The sequence below is a fragment of the Athene noctua genome, chromosome 11 (genome assembly GCF_965140245.1).
Source record: "Athene noctua chromosome 11, bAthNoc1.hap1.1, whole genome shotgun sequence".
Taxonomy (NCBI): Eukaryota; Metazoa; Chordata; class Aves; order Strigiformes; family Strigidae; genus Athene; species Athene noctua.
Window position 1 is genome coordinate 15857673 of NC_134047.1, and position 13731 is coordinate 15871403.

Consider the following 13731-nt stretch of genomic DNA (forward strand, 5'->3'; position numbering starts at 1 on the left):
AGCACTGTGCAAATGGAGCACAGAACAATGAGCTTCGCTCTGTGGAGTTGAAGGTGGGAGGTGACCAAGCACCCCTTCCTTCTGCCAGTAGGAAGGGAGGAGCAAGTACTCTCTTCCACCCTCTTACAAGCACCTTGCTTCCAATTGCCCCTCACATCCTTATGCTCCTGTGTGGACACATTGCACAGCTTGACGAGTTTTGGTGCTGGTCTGGCTCCCAGGTAGAAATAAATGAATTGGGAATTATGAATGGGAAATGGCAATCCATATCTCTCTGAGCCCTGCTGTTGGGGAGGCATTGGGAGCCAGCACGGAGGAGCACATGATTGGAAGCAGAGTTACTTGCTGTTGCTTCAACACTGCAAGTCTAAAACAAAATCTTCTGTGGCTTTGCAGCCATGGCTCCTTCCTTTTCCTATGGAATAATTTATGCTCCCTGCAAGGGTTGTTCACACCCTTAGATTGCAATGATGGATATGACTGGGTTACCAAAGACAATGCTGGTGATTCCAAAGCTAGTTTTGTGCAAGCCTGCAGATATACAGTGCCACAGCACAGTACTGTATGAGCACTAGCTCATGGCCTGGAGGCAATATGGTCGTATTAGAAGGACTAAGTATCTCAGGCATGTGCTGCATTGATGGATAAGGTGGTGTGGCTACCTGTTCCAGATGCAGCTTTTCTGGCACCAGATGACACATCTGTTGTTGCACACCTCGTCTTCTGCGTCCACCAGAGGATGGTCTAGACATCACAGCTGAGATCAAAGGGAGTGTTTGGTGCATCATTCACCTGCATGCAATGGGGCTGGGTCAGCAGGGAATCAGTTTAAATCAGATCCCAGTAGATAAATTAACGAATTATATGTTAAGTTACTCACTGGAAGAATGAAAGGTTAATAACCCTTTTATTTCACAGGTCAACATTAAAGACCTTGATCCTAAGTATGCCCATATTCAAGTGACTTATGTGAAGCCCTATTTTGAAGACAAAGAAATCTCTGAAAGAAAGACGGAATTTGAAAGAAATCATAACATCAGTAGATTTGTATTTGAAACTCCTTACACTTTATCTGGAAAAAAGCATGGCAGTGTGGAAGAACAGTGTAAAAAAAGGACCATTCTAACTAGTAAGTACAACCATCTGAACATGACACTATGTATCAGCAACTATTTTTAGACTATTTTAGCTCATGAAAATATCCCAAAAGAGTCAAAAATTCTCTCAGCTACTTAATCAGAATTGTGATGCAGTATTCTGGTTGGTAGGGGGAATTTACTATATTTCTGTGTGCAAATTTTTACAAATTAATAAATCATGTGGGTAAATTATAGCCTTGTTTGGGTTTTCACACACACTGACTAAAACTCTGAGGGCAAGACATACTCTGCTTGTGTATGTTCTATGAAGAGTGCTCCTATTTGCTGCATGATTTTTCAATCTGTGAACTTCCTTTGCTGTTTCTGCTAGCTTTGAACTCCTTTCCATATGTAAAGAAGAGAATTCCAGTCAATTATGAACATCAAGTTAATTTAAAACCAATTGATGTCGCTACTGATGAAATAAAAGACAAGACAGCAGAGCTGCAAAAACTCTGCTCTGCTGGTGATGTTGACATGATCCAGCTGCAACTCAAATTGCAAGGCTGTGTGTCTGTGCAGGTAAGCCTTGATGTCCATTCAGAATTACATTTATATACACGTCTCAGAGGAAGTCATCTTTTCACAGCATAGCACATTTACTTTCCAGAAACCACAGAAACACAGATTCGTCAAGGTTGGAAAAGACCTTGAAGATCATCTAATCCAACCATTAACCTCACACTGACAGTTCCCAACTACACCATATCCCTCAGCACTATGTCAGCCTGACTCTTAAACACCCTCCACCACCTCCCTGGGCAGCCCATTCCAACGCCCAACAACCCGTTCTGGAAAGAAATGCTTCCTAATATCCAGTCTGAACCTTCCCTGGTGCAACTTGAGGCCATTCCCTCTTGTCCTGTCACTTGTTACTTGGTTAAAGAGACTCATCCCCAGTTCTCTGCAACCTTCTTTCAGGTAGTTGCAGAGGGCCAGGAGGTCTCCTCTCATCCTCCTCTTCTCCAGACTAAACCCCCCCAGTTCCCTCAGCCGCTCCCCATCAGACCTGTGCTCCAGACCCTGCACCAGCTCCGTTGCCCTTCTCTGGACACGCTCGAGTCATTCAATGGCCTTTTTGGGGTGAGGGGCCCAAAACTGAACACAGTAATGGAGGTGCGGCCTCACCAGCGCCAAGTACAGGGGCAAGATCACTTCCCTGTCCCTGCTGGCCACACTAGTCCTGATACAAGCCAGGATGCCATTGGCCTTCTTGGCCACCTGGGCACACTGCTGGCTCCTGTTCAGCCGGCTGTCAATCAACCCCCCCAGGTCCCTCTCTGACTGGCAGCTCTCCAGCCACTCCTCCCCAAGCCTGTAGCACTGCTGGGGGTTGTTGTGGCCCAAGGGCAGCCCCCAGCATTTGCCCTTATTGAAACTCCTCCAGTTGGCCTTAGCCCGTCCAGGTCTCTCTGCAGAGCCTCCCTGCCCTCGAGCAGATCAACACTCCCACCCAACTGGGTGTCATCTGCTAACCCAGGGTGCACTTGATCCCCTCATCTAGATCATCAATAAAGAAGTTAAACAGGAGTGGCCCCAACACCGAGCCCTGGGGGACACCACTCGTGACGGGCTGCCAACTGGATTTAACTCCATTCACCACAACTCTTTGGGCTCAGCCATCCATTAGCTACCTCATCTGCAGCACTGCAGCCATCGACCTGCCAGCACAGCTTGCCTTGCCACATACTGGCGGTGGTGGCTCATGATAATAAGCATTTTGTCCAGTGGTGCTTACAGTGTCAGGTCCATGGAATTGGACATTAGCTGGCTGTGGGGGAATGCTGAAATATACTTAACTTGAAGACTGTACTCTAAATATCAGGCACAAATAACCTATTTGTGAGCCTGTCTTCTCAAGCTGAGGAATTTGCTTTTCCAAATGCAAATAAGAGGAAAGTACGAGGAAACAGATCACATTTCTCTTTTCATGTCTGTTTATCTTTTGGTCTTAAAAAAATATTGACAGAGAAACTAAGACTCAACTTTTGAAACTTCAGGTGCCTCGAGTGACATTAGTAATGCAGAGTTGGTGGCATTCAAATAATATGATAATGTTGAGGGTGTTAAAAATATTGTTATTTCCTTCACAACTGCCTTTAGCAACTCAACAGAAGTTCTAGCATAAATGGTTTCTTACTTTGGTTCTAGGTTAATGCTGGTCCCTTGGCCTACGCCAGAGCTTTCCTAAGTGACAGCCAGTCCAGCAAATATCCTACTAAGAAGGTGAACGAGTTAAAAGAAATGTTCAGGTAGGATTTCTCCTGTAATAAAAATGAGCCAGCTGGCTGGAACATGGTATCTGCTTTGCTTATATCATTGTCTGTCTCCAAAATCAGCAGATGCTGCGTCCTTAGATGTGCCTTATAAAGGTCCAGGTCTCATGGGGTTGTGGGTGCTCAGACATATGAAAAAAACCCACTGTAACTATATACTTCAAGAGTTCTCAAGCACAGGGCTGTGATCTCCATGGGGGGATTTGCTTGAACATCTGCTTCAGTGGTTTGTGTGGGTATTTGAGATTATCATGTGAAGAAAGTATGTTTGAAAACCAGAGGTCTGACAGTCTTGTGTTCAGGGATCTTTCATTTTATGTATTGTTTCCCAATCTTTCCAAAGGGATAAACCTGAAATATTGTAAAGCAAATTCCTTCCCAGTTTATGGAAGACCATTGTTCTTGTTTCTGTTGCTAATTTTTGAAACTATGTGACTTGCACAGGTGTTTTTCTAATTTCTGTCCCTTAGCATAGGTTTTACCTCCCGCTTGAAGGTGTCCCCCATGATATAATCAGGCAGCTCCTGCTTCATCTCAGGATGAGGAGCCTTTGCCACACTATCTTCTGTACCTCTCAGGAGCAACCAGTTGCCCACCAGCTCCTGCATTCACTACTGGGTGCTGGTGACTCCCATTTTGCTTATTGGTCGCTCTATGGAGGAGGCAGCATGTGGGTCAATCCTATTTTCCTCAGTGTATTGAGTAACCAAGCAAACCATGGAACGAATAAGGGAACAACCTCTGCAAACCTGGCACACACGGGTGCAGAACAGAGGGAAGGCAGTCTTACTTTCCAGCCCTGCAGTGCAGACAGAACAAACAAAATCTCTATTTAATTAAAAAGATCCCAGAAAATCCCAGTCGTGCATGTTTTTTCATTGTAGTCTATAAAAAATGAGAAATTTGTTTGTGACATGAAGCAAAGAAAATGAGTAACAATAACCATGAAAACAATATTAGAGCTGCCAGTGATCTAAATTTCTGTCTGGAGGGTGTGTCTGCTGTTAGCAACTTGACCTCTCAAGCACACGTGCTACCTCACATACATCCAAATCTGTCAAGCCCAATATGATTGATTTCTCCTCTGTGCCTGACCGTGGCCTCCCTCTGTTTTGTGACCCCCTGTGCAGCTGGTTGGGCTTTGTCTGGGATCTGCCAGCTGCGTGTGGTCCTACAGCTTGGGGCGAAGGTGTGAGACCGCTGTGTTGCCCTGCAGGTGCACCCATCCCATCTACTGAGGATCCAGGCTCAAAGGAGCTCCAGCAGAACGCCCAATACCTGTGTTGCAGTCCCTCCCCATTCCCTGATCCGCTGTGCCAGGGATGCTGCTAGGATGTGACTTGTCCCAAACATTGGAGAAAAGGGGGGAAAAAATGAGATTTGCCTGTCTGTTTGGTTGTTTGCTTTGGTGGAATACTAGACTGTTGTAATGGCCAAAGTTCATTCCTTTCCTCGCCAGGAAGTTTATACAAGCCTGTGGAATTGCTCTGGAGCTCAATGAGCGACTCATAAAGGAAGATCAAGTGGAGTACCATGAGGGGCTAAAATCAAACTTTCGGGATATGGTGAAAGAGCTTTCTGACATCATCCACGAACAGGCATGTACTGCATGTCAGGAGCCACCGAGGTGGTTCTTTGTGCTTGAAAACTTGCTAATGTGGAAAACTGACTGAAAACTAATTGAGAACTTGATCACTCTTCATGTTATTTAGCTAAATATATAAAAGGGAGTAACTGAACATGGAAAGTAAATGACACACTTGGTGGATTCGTAAAATCAGTTTCTGTTGATTGAAAGTCTCAGGCTGGTGTTGGTATACAGTGTGCTCCAGGGTGGAGTCTTCTCTGACACGTACCGGTAGTTTCCCGGCTGCCATGGTCACCAGAAATCCTGTGCCATGTTTTGCCTCACGTTTTCTACATCATAAAAATCCTGTGATTCTCTGGCAAAATTTCCGTTTCCTCAGTTATATCCAGCTTAAGTTCCTTTTTCTTAATTATTGTTTTTCATTAAAGGATGTTTGGTTTTAATTTTGGTCTAATGCCAACATGCTATCTATATGCACTGTTAAAATGCTTGTGCTAATTTATCTGACCTATATTTTAATGTTTTCTTGGATCTTTCTAGGAAAACACATTTGAATAGTAGCATCAGAGAGGTGAGAGATTCAAAGAACAGTTGCACTTCTGTCTAGTATCACACTGTGAAATTATATGAAAACTGGATTTGGAAGTAATCTCCATACCTCTGCTATCTAATTTTGCCTTCATTATGACAAAAGAAAGCTCATTATAGATTTATAGTATCAAGCACAGAAAATGAATGGTATAGACTGCATTGTGGTTTGTAATACTTGAAATTTAGAAAAAATATTTTCAGAATCTCCCAGTTACTAAGCACGACTAAGCCCATGACTATTAATTAAAAATGCAACATTTTAAGTCACTAAAAATATATAGGCAAGTTGAGCAGTTGTTCAAATAGTGCAAAATGTGCAAGTGGAAAAATAATACAACTGTACCAGGCTGCTATTTGTAAGTTAGGTTTATTTACAGTAAAATAATGCTATGGGAATCAAAGAGAGTCTTGTTACGGAAGGGTACAATATCATTTCAGGGAATCAGTCTCATGATGGGGCTGAATTTTGTTGTAGAAGTATAAGGGAAGATCCATTTAAGAATAAGTGACTGCTACACCCCCTTGCTTTTGTTAGATTTCCCTGCTGTTCTGCTCATGGCCACCATTTTCTTAGTGTGCAAACTACTAATTTTACACGTTCAGCACACTCATTTTTTTCATGTACATTACCTACCATGTGTACTCCACTGCTGAATTTTGCTCAGAGATGTTTGTTCATAGGAGTTGTCACCTGCTTACTCTAAGTTGTTTGCAAGTAAACCTTTCCAAGACATTTAATTTGCATGCAGCTGCTGGAACTTTTGTGGTTTCTGAATTCTGCAGTAGTCAAATTAAAACCAAATCACTTGGTTCTGCACCGTCATAGTACAACAGTTAAGATTATCTTGGAACAAAGAAGCATTGTTAAAGCACACTCCCTATTATCTTGATAGATTTACAAATCCACTGATGTGTTGTCTTTGGTTAATGGGCAAAATATTAGAGCAACTGAAATGTCAAAGCGAAGGGCTCACTGGGAACGATATACTTTTCACTTTCTTCTTGTACTAGATCAAAAGGCAGCTTAAAAAATCATGTTTACAAGTACTGTTCTTTATGGTTGTACAACATCATGTAGATAACTGCTGACTTGAACTTTGTATTGCCATCAAATGACCTAAGTATCTAACAAATGAAACTTCATGGAACATGTTTCCTCTTCTGCAAAATTACTCAGTTAAACATAAAAAGTATATTACATTAATTTAGGGTTCTCACTGCAAATAACATATGTTTTTCTAAATATTGTCAGTGCCCCAAAACAACACAGGCAGTGCACTTAGTTTGAGGTGGCAGGACAGATGGGTAACTCACTGGGTCAGCCTGTGACCTGTCCACAGATCTTCTAAGTTACAGAAATGTAAACACACAAAAATTGATAAACTGCAGCTGAACAGGTATGGGAAACATCAGAGAGTGGCAGAAAATCGGATGTCCAAAAACTGTTTATGATGGCCAGTTATCTCAGTTTCACTAATGTAAATAACTTGTTGACTGGCAAACCACAGGGTGAAAAACAAATACACAGTCAGCTCTAGAGCAGCTCCACCAGCAGGTCAGTTAGATCCTGTGCTGTAAGACCATCCTTCAGGTTATAAAGTACAAAATCTTGCCACATGGCATGAATGTAGTATTTGCTGTATTTAGCTGCAGGTACTCCCTGTGCTTACCAAAAAGACTATTAGAATTTTGTTACTGCTAAGATAGAATAAAAAATTGCTATGCAGTGAATTGTTTTTTTCCTATACTGGATAGTTGTAACTAAAAAAGATCCAGTAATACACAGAACAGTGTATATATGAATGCTACAGAATTTGCTAAATTACTCTTCTTTCTCATTTCTTTGTTACGCTGCCTTTGTGAAACAGCTTTGAAGACAAGGTTGGATATCTTTTTTCATACCTTTTTAAAGAGCTTGATTATAATAATGAACTGAAACTTTTAACTGAATTTGTGATTATTTTGCTTTGTCTAGATCTACCACGAAGATACAATGCATTCGCCATGGATGCACGACTCCCTACACGTCTTCTGTGTGATCAGCGGAACGTCTGGTGATGGAAGTTACTGTTCACTCAGACCCACTGCTGAAATATAAACATATCAGTCACATTTTACAGAGCTTCTCAGGAATACTTGGAACTGTACAAAGGATGTTTAAAAAAATCCACGATGAGCAAAGATTCGTTTTTCCCCCCACCCCAAAGTTGCCATGCTTTCAAACAGGGTGCTTGCTTATTTTGCTGAGCAACGTTGAAAGTGCCTGGACATTGCACCACTGTGCTTGTTTTCTACCTTTTTTTTTTTTTTTTTAAAGCTAAATGTATAACAGGACATGGAAAGGCAGTGATCTAAATATGTATTGAATTGCTGAACTATGAATTGAAACAATAACAGTACTGTGTAAAGTTGTACAATGGAATATAATAAAATGTAAAACTACTTTGTAAATAGAAGGAGCATAGAGTATATCGAAATTAGCATTACATCATATTTGCTGCTAAAAGCTTTGTTGGATAGGGAACATGAAGGAGAAATTGTAGTCCCTAGTAAGCGACCTTCCTCTTAGAAAATGTGATGTGGGTTCCAGATGCTCTTGTTGCACTCAACAATGAGAGTAAACTTGCCCTAGTCTGGAATAACTAAAACCTAAGCCAGAAATTATAGTTTTCATACATCCTCTGAGCAGATAATTCTAAAGTAACCTCCATGAAAGCTGAGCTTACTATAGCTGATTTCAGTTTTGGCTAACCTTTCACGACTGCAGGAGGATGGATTGTACTCACTGAGGACAGCCTAGGAGATCTGTCATTTGATAACGAGTTTTTTTATTTACCACTCATGGTATCACACAAATATAAACTCTGAGGACACCTTAAATAGAGTCAGGAATTATAAAGTGCTTTAACACCTTTCAGAAAAATCCTAGTAGTATGTGAGATGCAGCACATCAAAACAACTCATACAAAATAGGGAGGGTTTTTTAACATCGTATGACATGCATGTTCCCCCCTGTTAAACCTGTTTTCTAAAAGCCCATTATTTTTGTCTGACCAATGGTTGGAGAAAATGTATTTTCCAGAATTCTTTTATTCCTTCTTTGCCTCCCAAAACCTTTAATACATTAACTCTGTCTCTTTTTAATAAGAGACTTTCAGATGTAGGAAGAAGAAAACAGATCAGTAATTCTTTTATCCAGCAACATTTTTAACATCCACATTTTTCAAAATCCCATCAATTGTAAATATGGTTCCAGTAGTTCATATGGGAAGGGTGGGGGGGTTTAAGGATATATAACAAAATGTCATAATAAAAGGACTCCAGCTGAGTATTTACCTTTGCTATAGTGTTTATAAAATGTTAAGCTTCTAATTTCTGTAACAAAAATTATCTTCAAATAGTAACTGGATGACATTTCAAAATGTTTATTATGCATGATTCTAAATACCTAAAATTAATTGTATTCTGAGAAAATAATGTTGTGATCCGTAAATTCACCAATTAGCTGTTGCAAGCAAAATACAGATGTGCCTATGTAACAAACAGACCACATTTCTGCTTGTATGTGCTTTTATGCCAGGCAGGCTCTAAATTTAGCTTAACAGAAAGAGGAAGAGAGACTGGCGTGTTTAAGTATGGTTACTACCTTACTGATTTTCATCTTTCAACAAATAATATTTAAAGGCAGATAGTGAGAGTTTTCCAAATTACTTTGCTAAGAAGTGAGGAAGCTAATAGTGGACACATTACATAATTATTCTTAAGCTAGTTAAACTTTAAACATCACTACTAGAGGCATATCTTGACTACAATCAGCAGGAATGAGATGTGGACATCCAAAAACTCTTGCACTATAGCTCTTTTAAATACTGCGGCTAACCTAATCATTTTCCTGGAATTGCAGTGAAATTTTTATTCATGGTTTTTGAAGTCTTTAATGTCCTGAAACAACATCGTTGGCTGAATTTTCAATTGCTATTCCTTATTTTTACTGGAATTCCAGTGAAATTCCTACTGATATCTTTGGATGTCTTTAATGGTCCAACGAGATTCATTTCAGAACTTCTCAGTTTATTGTTGGTATTGGAGTTGTCATTTCAGTTTAATATACTGGAAAGCTGTCTGTGTAATCCAGCCAAAAAACTTATTTAATACCAGTCCAGTCAGAATATATACAGCCAGTACAGTTCAGAATGCATGCTTATATGCTGTTTTGATGAGTAACAAAAATGGTCATGCCCTAAGGATTTGCCTTCTGTCCTGGAGGTAAATAATTTGACTGGATTTTAACAGAAAAATGACAGATTAAAATTTGTCCTTTTTAGATGGGTTATAAAAAGACTGGTAACAAAACGAGCTTGCTTTTTCTTCACATTTTCACCAATCTAGAAATGATAGGGAGTGGTCATTAGATGTTTTACAGCTGTATCTGGACAATGGTGCCAAGAAGGCACTCACATTTTCTCTTCCTCTCCTTTTCCTACATAACTGTCCCAGTTCAAAGAAGTCTTCCAGATTTTTTCTTATTTCTAGCTGAAACAGTTTAATTCACAGATATATCTGGGGATTGTATTATCTATGTACCTGTTTTATGTAGCTGGTACTCACATTGGGTACTTCCTATTTGCAACATTTTTTTTAAGAATATAAATGGTTATTGTTCATTAACACTTGTTTTTCTTATATTGCCTAAGGAATGGCAGAAGTTTTTTGGTCTGTAAAAATCAGTACAACCTGGTATGCACTCTTTCTAATATATCAATATAGCTACACATACATATTTTATATGTACACCTCTAATTACTTTTGCTGCAAAACTGCTCTATAAAACATCAAGTTTTCAGAAGGGACGCATTGGTAATTTTGCATAAAAGGAGAAGAAAGAGGATAAAGTATCTGTCAGCGAGGATTAAGAGCACTTGGCTACTCTCAGTATCAGGACTGGTTTGGATAATGCTATGTGTTAGATCCAGATTGTTTGCGAAAGGACACAAAGCAACACAGGGCCTGCCAGCACTTTATGTACAAGAACATGCTTTTAGAGGTTTATACACCCAGATAGAGTAAGCAAAGTGTAAACATTTACTCTCTTCTTTGACTCACTGGTTTTCTCTCTGCAGGGAGATTAGAAAGTAGTATCTTAAGACAAATAACTTCAGAGTTACATTTTTTCCCCGAAAAAAAGTCTGGAATGTAGAATTTACTGCAGCTGATATATTTCTGCATACTATTCAATGTTCTAAATTTCTTCTGATAACAGAAATTTTCATGAGATAGGCCAAAAAAATTAAAATTATGGAGTGCATAACATGTTTATTTTGCCCTAGAAGCCTTTTGAACATGTGCCACGTGGTATTTTGATATAGAATAAGAGTTTACATAAACATAATACCTTTTGTCTCAAAGTAGATAAAATGTGTTTGTTTTCCCTTCCTGTAGAGACAGAGACCCGTGGACTTCACAATAACCCTACCGTTTGATGTAACACAGCCCAAAAGAACTGGAGAAAAACTCAAGTGGAAGTCATGGGCTCAAACGTCTCATACTAATTAAACCACATCTTACTCAGCTTACCCACTTAAGGAGAGTAGCATGTGTTTGTTTGATGTTCACTGAACTAAGTTCTTCTCATTAAACCAGAGGTTCCTACTGGATTGAGGAATACTGCGTACAGCTAATTACTCTGCAACCACAGACTGTAGTACTTAACCTTTAAATAATATGCTTGTGTCAAGCAATGGTGAACCAATTATGATATAATATTTCAGCTATTCTGGATGTAACTGACTCTCTTTTCATGTAAATTTAACACCTGCTACTACATAAGTGCTTTTATCGTGCATGCCGTATATACATGTGTTGTACAAGCCCTGTTTAACCTTCTGTGCGTGACAACAGAACGGTACATCCCATTTGCCTCAGTTGTTAGCCAGTGTACCCGTGACACCAAGTAATACACAATGCTGCTCCAGAGCTTTCTGAGACCAGCCATCCTATATTGCTCTTTTTATTCTTGTTTTTTTCTTAAAGAATCAATAATTTTGACAAGAAGCCAGGGCAAAATTACATTTCAGTAAAAGAAAGTTTATTCCAGGTCAAAATAAAAGACTAGAAAACCAGGAAGTATAAGTGTTGCAATAAACATGTTTTGCTTAAGGGTTTTTCTCCCTTCACAGAACAGGATGAGTGATCTGAAGCTAATACTGGTGTAAAGGGGTATGGGACTAAAGCCTAGTCCAATGAGCTATCGCATATGCTGCCTCTAAAGATTACTGTAATAAATCTTCAAATACAGAAGTACACCAAATGATATTGTTAACACTAAATTATTCAGCAGCAAATAGATGTCAATTCAGAAATCTTGAATGCGCACAAATGCCACACATTCAGTTCGGAGGATCCCCAAAACACGATTCATCGGGAAACCTGAGACAGATACAGAAATGCATGTAAACTTATAAATAGAAATAAAGTGTGAATCACTAGTAAGGAAATGACCCAGCAAATCACTCTCCTAAATAATATTCAGTAAGTTTGTGATCAGGTTTTTGCTCTATTTTGTAGTTCTGATTTTCAAACTGAAACTTTTGCTCTTTGGAAACGCATTTATTGTCACTCTTCTCAAACTAACTCAGCTTAAATGGCTAGTGTACTAATACATATGCCAGGCTCAGGCAGTTGTATTGGCTATTACATGATGTAATGGAAGTCACGTGTAACTATCGTTATTTACCTCGCCAGCAGATAAAGGATAAACTGCTTTTTCTATTACTGTCTTCTAACGCTGAGGCTTCCTGTACGGGGCTCTTGCAAGCCCTGGACAAACAGCTGTAGAACCAGGTTCACGCCCTGCCTCCCTTGATGGGGAAAGTAGTTACTCTCTTGCCAAATAAATAGATTAATTCAATAATCCTTGCTGTTTAGAGCAGTAAAAATTGATGCATGGACTTGCAATAGCAATTTATTGGTGAGGCATACAAATTTTGCACAAGCATGCCTGATTCCACATCTACTCAAAAGTGCTCTACAAAGCACATCGTTTTTAGTCCACGTAATTTTTGATTTCCGGTGACGCTTGGGCAACAGCTCGGAGAGGCTGCAGAGTTCATGGCTGCTTTGAACGCTCGTATCACAAAACTGTAGATGTCCCCCAAAGAACACTGAGGTCGCGAAGGGAGAGGCCCCGTGAGTCAGACCGAGTTTTTTCAGCTCACGAATTTGGATTTTTGTGCCTCAGATCCAGCTGCACTCTAACTGACCCCTTTTTTGACCTGACACCAGCCATCTTCTGAAGAGCCTATAATCACGTCAGTTGAGACCTAAAGTATTGACAGAAGCCACTGCAAAATCAGAAATGAAAAAGGAGGAATCTTGCCATCGGTGTGGGGCAACTGAGGACTCTTCTGCTCCCAAAAGGGACAATTCCCCACAGCCACATGCTGCAGTTACTGCTCCCTCTTGTTGGCCCTAGTAATTGTGCAGCCACACCACGCACACAAGCATCATTTGTTAATCTGAGTTAGGGAACGTGTACAGGAAAATGTTTTTTTAATGCATCAGCAGACTGGCTGCGCAACCCCACGGTCACTGGCTTTGGTTGTGTGGGTGGAAACAGCAGGAACGGGCGGCCAAGGGCAGATCACCAGCATGATCGTAAATCAGTTTACACCAAGCATGAAGCCATACGCCAAGTACTCGGTTAACAGATCCTTTTAAAGATACCCCAGGTGTGTCTATATGAGTTCCAGTCACTGCAGTGCAGGCGTATTGTCTAAAAAAGAACATGAGCGAGCATGAGATTTGCAACAGAAAGATGCAGGACAGGACTCAATGGGATTGAGAAATGGGAAGTCTCGGGTAGGTGGCAGGGATCAAAGGCTTTGGCAGGAGTTCTCATTGCCCTGCACTGAGACAGGAATGTGATGACAAGTCGAGCGCTCGCGGAGGAGGGAGAGAGCCGGGGAAAAACATTTCAGTTGCCTCCGACAATGGGCAGGCGGCCAAAAGTGTGCGACCCATTGGCTGTGTGATTGGCACTGGCTCTCCCAGGAGAAAGCGTGGACAAAACAGAAAGAAGGAAGGAAAGAAAACATTAGCAAGGAAACTGAAAGCAAGAGAGAGGGCATTGTATCTTGGA

The 13731-nt window shown here is 40.5% G+C and overlaps 1 protein-coding gene across 9 annotated transcripts in view; it reads left to right on the plus strand.

The window, feature by feature from the left end:
• The window catches only part of DOCK11 (dedicator of cytokinesis 11), an 87013-nt gene extending 75018 nt beyond the window's left edge, over positions 1 to 11995 (plus strand). For 8 of the 9 annotated variants that reach the window (XM_074915547.1, XM_074915551.1, XM_074915549.1 and 5 more), the window contains 5 exons: positions 919 to 1129; positions 1471 to 1661; positions 3291 to 3391; positions 4875 to 5013; positions 7570 to 11995. In XM_074915547.1, coding sequence (XP_074771648.1) covers positions 919 to 1129; positions 1471 to 1661; positions 3291 to 3391; positions 4875 to 5013; positions 7570 to 7692 — 765 coding nt within the window. In that variant the 3' untranslated portion in view covers positions 7693 to 11995. Of the gene's footprint in view, positions 1 to 918; positions 1130 to 1470; positions 1662 to 3290; positions 3392 to 4874; positions 5014 to 7462; positions 7476 to 7569 lie in introns of all 9 variants that reach the window. The other variant, XM_074915553.1, reaches the window with a different exon arrangement.
• The last annotated feature ends 1736 nt before the right edge of the window (positions 11996 to 13731 follow it).